Source organism: Chionomys nivalis, chromosome 7 (genome assembly GCF_950005125.1).
Source record: "Chionomys nivalis chromosome 7, mChiNiv1.1, whole genome shotgun sequence".
Taxonomy (NCBI): Eukaryota; Metazoa; Chordata; class Mammalia; order Rodentia; family Cricetidae; genus Chionomys; species Chionomys nivalis.
Window position 1 is genome coordinate 64,426,407 of NC_080092.1, and position 7,974 is coordinate 64,434,380.

The window sequence follows — 7,974 nt, forward strand, 5'->3', positions numbered from 1 at the left end:
TCCCCTGTGGTTACAGTCTTAAATGGGGAACTGCCATTGAAACCTAGGTGTGATGGCATGTACCTATAATCCCAGCACTCAGGAGGCTGAGGCAGGGGGATCACAAATTTGAAGTCAACCTAAGTTTCATACCAAGTTCCAGTCCAGCCTAAGCCCTATAATGAGTCCCTGTCTCAAAAACAAAGAAACAAACAAAGAGATGTGTGAGTTCTCAGTGTAATCTGAAAAGGTCTGTTGGGCTGTTTTCCTGACGTTTTTACCCTCATACACTTGGTGACTGTATCTTTGTGTGCACACATTTAAGTGGTATTTCTTTTTCTTACCCTGCCATGTGCCTTGGGTGGGACAGGGACACGCCAGATCCAAGTTTTCAGGATGAGTTCTCTGGGCTCCTGCTCTTGAAAATGTTGCAGTCTGCGATACAAGCCTCCACGGACAAAGACAAGGTACACACAAGACGTTAAGGGTGCACACTTGCAACTGTGCTGCTCCAGCAGGGTGGCCTGATGGTTCTAAACCATCCTGTGTCCACAGGCACTCAGGGGAGTGCTGTCCATGCCATACTCGTACAGTTTATTCTACTGCCTTATGTCCCATAGAAAGTACCAGCACTCTCTCATTATCTACTGCATGATATGTTCATGCTTATCTGTTATTTGAAAAGAAAGAGAATAAATCCTTAAGTAGAATTGATAAGTAAGAAAGATAAAGCTTGCATGTGCCTATTACATGGTCCATTTAAAAAGCATGGGCTCAGACATGGGTCAGGTGAGCATGCACAGTTCCAAGGACTCACACCCTCACAGGGTTCATGTCTCGTTTATTCTCTTGCTTTAAGACATGGAGGGTCTTTCTTAAAGTAGAATTTATATTGTCTGAAACATCTCTAGCAAATTAACTCTAAGGCCTTTTATGTTTTGTTCTAGGTCAAAAGCAACGCAGTCCGGGCCCTTGGGAATTTGCTTCATTTTCTACAACCGTCTCACATAGAGAGACCCAGGTTTGCTGAAATCATCGAGGAGTCTATCCAGGCTCTGATTTCTACTGTTGTAAACGAGGCTGCCATGAAAGTCCGATGGAATGCTTGCTACGCGATTGGAAATGTTTTTAAAAACCCTGCTCTGCCACTTGGTAAGATGTTTTCCCTCTCTCAGCCTGTCCAGAGTTCTTCAGAAAGCATGCACCGTCTGTGCTGTTGTTAACAATGATGGTTTTTGTCACATAACTAGAAAACTACAGGAATCAAGTTTAGTGGAATGATAAAATACGCCATTGGGTGTGTGTGTTTGATGAGGTGTTTTATTGCCATTTTTAAAGTATATTTACAAAAATCTTTTTTATAATCTGAGAAAATACTTCTTCATATGTTAAACTAAAGCAGGATATTAACTCGTTTCTACAATGTCCTCTCATTAAGTACTTAGGAGAAAAGATGGGAAGGAAAGTGTCCAAATCTACCGTGTCACTGCTGGCACAGAGAGCACAGGTTCAAATCTCACAAGTTGTGGGTTCAGAACTAGAAGCTCAGGGCTTCTTTCCCCTTCATACTGTCCCATGAACCTTGCTTAACAAGTCATCTTGGGCTAATAGTTTCTTCTGGGCATAGACCCTAGCCACTGGGGATGCCAGCACTGGCCCTACATCTCTGCCTCTGATAGGACTGGAGAGCTAAGGGACAACCACGAGGGCCAGCAGAGTAAGCAGCATGTGAGGGGCTGTCCAGGCAAAGCAGAGCCTGGGAGACAGTGGAGAAGTTGCCTGGGGGCTGCAGAGCTATGAGGATGCATGTAAGAATGGAGCAGGAACAGCGGGACACTGAGACCCGAGGCCCTTGTGGGTGGCACTGGCATTCACGGAATAGAGAGAATCTGTTTCTCTTGGAGGGTGGGCAGCAAAGAAGGGGACAGACGGAGAGAACTGCCATCCATCTTGAGGAGTGAGACAGTCAAGCCAGAGTGTCTAGCAGCACCTCTGAGGGGGTGGAAAGCATGCTATTGGGGGAGGGGCTGGGGGCACAGAAATGGGGAAAAGACCATGCAAGCTTCATATTCTTGACATTAGAAATGTTCTTATGTCTTAACAATAAATGCACAGTGTGCTGCAGCGAGTCAGTGCCTGGTGCTATCTGGGGAGGGAATACTCCTTTTGCTAGCAGGAAGAGGGCTGTTTCATACATGTGCAGCCCTGCACTGCCACGAGCAGTTTGGGTGCAGTTCCATCCATGCGTTTCCCACCAAGCTTTGCCCCTTTGGACAGATAAAATCCTATTTGGGTAGCAGAGGCTTTGATCATGCTTCAGGCTTGTCTAGGGAAAGCAGGAGACCAGAGATCAGTATTTGATCCCTTACCTGGGATCCCACAGGTTGACTTTCGCTGCCCTGCTCCTATGAGGAGCCTTGGTCTCTGTTCTATTGCTGTGAAGAGACATGATGCCCACCACAACTCTTATAAAGAAAAACATTTAGTCGGGGGCTGGCTTACAGTTTCAGAGGTTTAGTCCCTTGTCCTCATGGCAGGATCATGGTGGCACTCGTGGTGCTGGAGCAGTAACTGAGAGCTACGTCCTGATCCACAAGCAGAGAGAGAGGCTGGGCCTGACATGGGCTTTGGGAACCTCAAAGCCCATCCCAAGTGACACACTTTGTCCAATTCTCTCAAACAGGGCTACTCCCTGATGACTAAGAATATATGAGCCAGTGGGGCCATTCTTCCTCAGACCACCATGTGGGGGCCATGATGAGAGTGGAGTAAACATAAAATACATGCTTCTCCACCCCTCCCCTGCTCACCCTGTCTAACTCTAAGCCTTTTCTAGTTTCAGTGACTGTGAATTCTTCCTAGGGTCAGCTCCATGGACCTCCCAGGCCTACAAGGCCCTGACATCAGTTGTGATGTCATGCAAGAACTTCAAAGTGCGCATCAGATCTGCCGCAGCCCTTTCCATCCCAGGCAAGAGAGCGCAGTACGGGTCCCTAGAACAGTTTGCTCAGATCTGGAATGCATTGGTCACTGCCTTGCAGAAGAGTGAGGACACCACAGACTTTCTGGAATTCAAGTACTGTGCCAGCCTACGGACCCACATCTGCCAGGCGCTGCTTCACCTCTTGAGTCTAGCCAGTGCCTCCGACCTCCCCTGCATTCTAGAAACTCTTGAGCTGAATGGGGATATGATCCAGTCCTACGTCCTGCAGTTCTTAAAATCAGGAGCAGAGGGAGATGATCCTGGTGCAGTCCACACCCCGCAGGAGAGAGACCAGATGGTCAGAGTGGCCCTGACGCACATACAAAGTGTGCAGACACCGGCTGGAGACACAGCTACGAGGGTCATTGTGGCCTTCTTAGAAGACATCCTGGCTGTTCATTGTGACTCCTCAGGAGGACAAGTGGCACTCCTTGCGTCATCAGATCAGTGACTTTTCCACCCTCAGTTCACATGTCACAAATGGGAATCAGAGACTGAGCTTGTGCATTTGATACATGGAGTGTTATTCTAGGGCAGGAACATCCGGTTCGCATTTATTTAGAATGGATTAGTGACTATTTAACTTTTCTCAAAGGGCTAAGCCACTTTGGAGAGTTGTAATAACCAAGATAGGAGGAGTCAGGGTACATGTAGTGTGGACCCAAAAAACTGAGGTCGCTGTGGAATAATTCTGTCCACTGTGAATATATATTACTCTCATTGGTTACTAAAGAACTGACTGGCCAGTAGCCAGGCAGGAAGTATAGGCAGGACAGCCAAACTAAGAATGCTGGGAGGAAAAAGGGCGGAGCCAGAGGAGACACCAGCCGGCCACCTAGGAGTCCAGACATGTAGAAAATGAGGTCACAAGCCACGTGGCAATAGATTAATAGAAATGGGTTAATTTAACTTGTAAGAACTAGTTACTAGTAAGCCTGAGCTATCGGCCGAGCATTTATAATTAATATAAGCTTCAGTGTGTTTATTTGGGAGCTGCTGATGGGATAGAAACTTCTGTCTACAAATGGCACCCAAATGTTAGGCAAGAATTTCCACATAAATGGGCAGTGGTGGTGCACACCTTTAATCTCAGCACTTGGCAGAGACATGCGGATCTCTGTGAGTCTGAAGCCAGCCTGGTCTACAGAGTGAGTTCCAGGACAGGCTCCAAAGCTACGCAGAAACCTCAAAAAAGCAAAAACAAACAAAAAATTCTATATAAAACCTGAGAAAGCATTGAAAAGGGTTTCTAAAACAGAGCCAAGAGCAGCTTCCTAGTCTCATGTCTTTCATGCTGGCCACAGCACAGGGACATTTCTCCTGGCTGCTGCCTATGGACTTGAACTGCCAGTGCACCATGGCATAAAGCTGCATGGCGTTCCTGCATTCTCTCATACTAGCCACATACAGAAAGTGCTCATGCCGTCAGGAAAAAGACAGAGACACAGTAAAGACAGATTCAGACGAGGAAAATAAACTCTGAATGGGTTACGGCGTGTTTTAAAATATATGTAGGCTTGGGAGAAGAAGGTATGGTAGGTGTTGGCGCACACCTTTAATCCCAGCACTTGGGAGGCAGAGGCAGGAGGATCTCTGTGAGTTTGAAGCCAACCTGGTCTACAGAGCTAGTTCCATGTCAGCTAGGGCTGTTACACAGAGAAACCCCGCCTTAAAAAGAAAAAGAAATATATAGTTTTAAAATAATTGTAAAGTCCTTAAAAAGGGAGTAAAGTAATATAAAAGAAATAGGCCACGTAAAAATGGAAAATACAGAGTCTGGATCCTATATGTTACTGTGTTGTCTTTAAATTTTTTGGCTGCTAGGAGACATTGGATAATGAAAACTACTGGATTAAACCAATCTATATATATTTTTAAATGTCTTGACTTTTAAAAGGAAGTCAAACAACATGATACTTTGGAGAGGACGTTTTCCTTTTATTTCCACAGGAAATGAGAGGCTGTGGGATCATTCTAACTTGGTATGGATCAGGCTTGATTGGGGAAGACCCCCCTGAAATTCTGATTACAGACATAAAGAAATAAACCTAAAAGAACTACAAGACACATGATGCATATTTTACCTGCTCAAACATAAAACAAAATTTAGTCTTTGGTGGACTATATACAATGCGCAGTCTGTACTTGTATTAATGCAGATAGATAAGTTACCTTTTAAGGTTTACATATTTTTAAACCAAAGGGACTGGACATCAATAAAAACAGATGGCCCAGGTGATCCAGCATCCAGAACAGCTTCAAGACTGCTGCCTGAAATGATCCATCCTCACAGAATACTCTAGAGAAGACTTAACAATTATCCTGATTTTCTCAAGCTTCCCCTAAAGATTACCAGGGCCCCCAAACAATAGGAAGTAGTTTAGAGAACAACACCCACATTCCCAAAAGATGGGTTATGGATATTTATTATCATTTAAGGGGGGTTGGCTACAATCGTTATTGGTAATGGTTAGGAAAAAAGCTGAACAAAAGAGATTAGATTCAAAGATCTCTTTCTGAAAATAAAAAGGGGAGATATAGAAGTGATAGGATAAAAAGGTAGATTATTGAATCTACTTTTAATAGAAAAGAAACTACTAGTCTTAAATATTTTACATTGATATGCATTTTTGTATATTGATACAAGTTTAATGTTAATTTTGTTATACTGTATGTATATTTTTACTCTTGTTTGTGGTGTTATGTCTGTGCAGCTCATTTAAAAATATATTGTATAATTAAATATAAATTAATAGTCATCTATAATAGTCAAACTTACAGTCATGTTAGACATGTTTTTATGGTCATAAACATTTAGATAGATGGTCTTCAAAGACCTACAGAATGTGGTATTTATTATGTTTAAGGCTTTTCATGACAATGAGACATGTCTGCTCCTGACAGCACCAATATACTTCAGAGAAGATGATGGGCATTGAAGCAACTCTATAGAGTTTACTTTCTTTATGACAAAAGCTAGCCATTTAGGCAAAAAAAAAAAAAAAAAAAAAAAAAAGATGCAGAGATTTAGTTCTGGCAATAATGTTTAATTATTGAGACTGAAGCTAGGTATGGTTGCACATTTCTGTAATCCCGCACTCTGGAGGCTGAGGTAGAAGAATGACGAGCTTGAGGCCAACCTGGGCTATATATATAGCAAGACCCTGCCTCCGAAATCTAAAGTGACGTTGGCTGTGGTGTCCACAGCTGAGACCCCCACACTGAGGAGGCTAAGGCAGGAGGGCCAGGACTTTAGGACCCGTGAGAACCTGTCTCAACAAATAAAAATACCCGACAGAGACTGGGGAGACAGGCTCACAGGTAAAAGCGCTTGTGCAAGCGTGAGAACTAAAGTCTGAATCCCTAGAAACCACCAGAAAGCCAGGTGGGCATGATGCTAGCAGAGACAGGATCCCCATAGCAAGCTCTGGGTTCGGCTGAGATACTCTGCCTCAGTGAATATGATGGAGACCAATCGAGGAAGAGTCCTGACATCTACCTCAGGCATGTGTGTGTGTGCGCGTGCGCACACACACACACACACACACACGAGGAATACGACAGAAACCAAACTTGTTATTTAGCTTAAAATACATACCTAAGGAAGGGCATGCACACAATTTTTTCCTTTGCCCCTAAATTGCTTTTTTTTCTTCTGTCACAGTGGTTCAGACTGCTGTGTAGACAGTGGTCGGGGAACATAGCACTCACACTGACTAAAGTCTTCACGTTCCATTGGTAGAGGGCTAGCCTCTCTAAAGGGGTCCCCCATCATGTGAGGTGCCCACATAGACCATCCTGTGACCTTGCATTTCTGTAGGGGTGATTTTGAAATGGATTACCACAGAGGGCTCCAGGGTTCGAGTTAAATCTGCCCTGGCCTGCCATGACTCTTCACATTCTTGGGACTCCCTTCTTTCTCCCCATGCATTCTTACAACGGCTTCTTTAACGTATTTTCATAAGAGCAAGAGACTGTGCTTTCTCTGGTTCTTTGAGTTTTTGCCGATGTATATCTGGCAAAAATATTTGTGAAACAGGCTCTTACCAGTTCGTCTGATGATCTGCTCCTGTCTTGAATGAAATTTCACATTTCTTTGTGACCCTTTGGTTTCTGGGTCTATGGACCCAATGTTCACCTAAAGAGGACAATATAAAATCACCTCTAGATATTTCAGGTGTCTGGGTCCCCACTTCTGTCTCCAGGGGACAGATTCTCACTCGGGCATCCTGGGCCTGTAGCACAAGGCAACACCTTTCCCAAGCCACCTGGTGCAGGAGCAGTGAGTACAGCCTGCTGCCGCACAGGCTACATCCATAGGATTTTCTGTAATATAGAAATAGCAGAGTAGTGGTGGATTCCAGACTCCAGTGTAGCCCAGTGCTTGGCAACCCTCTGTGAGGCGCTGAGATTGATTCCCCAGGACCGCAAATGACGGGTAATCCTGTCACCTTGCCATGTGGAGCAGGGAGAATTCACTCAAACCCCTCCCACAGAGAGGATAGCCTCTTCCCAGAACCCAGGTACAGAGAGCTGAGGGGAAAGAGTTCCACAGCCCTGCCTACCTGCCTGCCTACCAGGTGTCTGACTGGTGAATGAGTGTCTTCTCCTCCTCTTCCCTCTCCTCCTCCTTGTTCTTCCCAACCTCCTGGCTCCTGCCACTCCTTGCTGGCATCAGAGTCCAGCTTCTTCAGCCTCCCAACATGAACTAGATAATTCAAATAATTAAGAACATTCGTTGCTCATCCAGAGTTCCCCAGTTTGATTCCCAGGACCCACATACCAGCTCACAACCATTTGTAACTCCAGGCCCAGGGGACCCAGAGCTTTCCTGTGGCCTCTGCAAGCATCAGGCACACACTGACACAGAACATAAAAATAAATCTTTATTTAAAAATAAAAGAGGTACAGTAGCCTTCATTCATTAGACTAATAACACGTGACGTCGCTTCTCAGCCTCTCCTTGGCCCAGTCCTCCCAGTTCTCCAGTTCTCCAGTCCTCTCAGTCCTCC

The 7,974-nt window shown here is 44.9% G+C and overlaps 1 protein-coding gene across 1 annotated transcript in view; it reads left to right on the plus strand.

Moving 5' to 3' along the window:
- Positions 1 to 5,924, plus strand: part of Heatr6 (HEAT repeat containing 6) — a 32,759-nt gene extending 26,835 nt beyond the window's left edge. The window contains exons 18-20 of the mRNA XM_057774818.1: positions 350 to 446; positions 927 to 1,131; positions 2,842 to 5,924. Coding sequence (XP_057630801.1) covers positions 350 to 446; positions 927 to 1,131; positions 2,842 to 3,413 — 874 coding nt within the window. The 3' untranslated portion in view covers positions 3,414 to 5,924. The remainder of the gene's footprint in view (positions 1 to 349; positions 447 to 926; positions 1,132 to 2,841) is intronic.
- Positions 5,925 to 7,974: the final 2,050 nt, after the last annotated feature.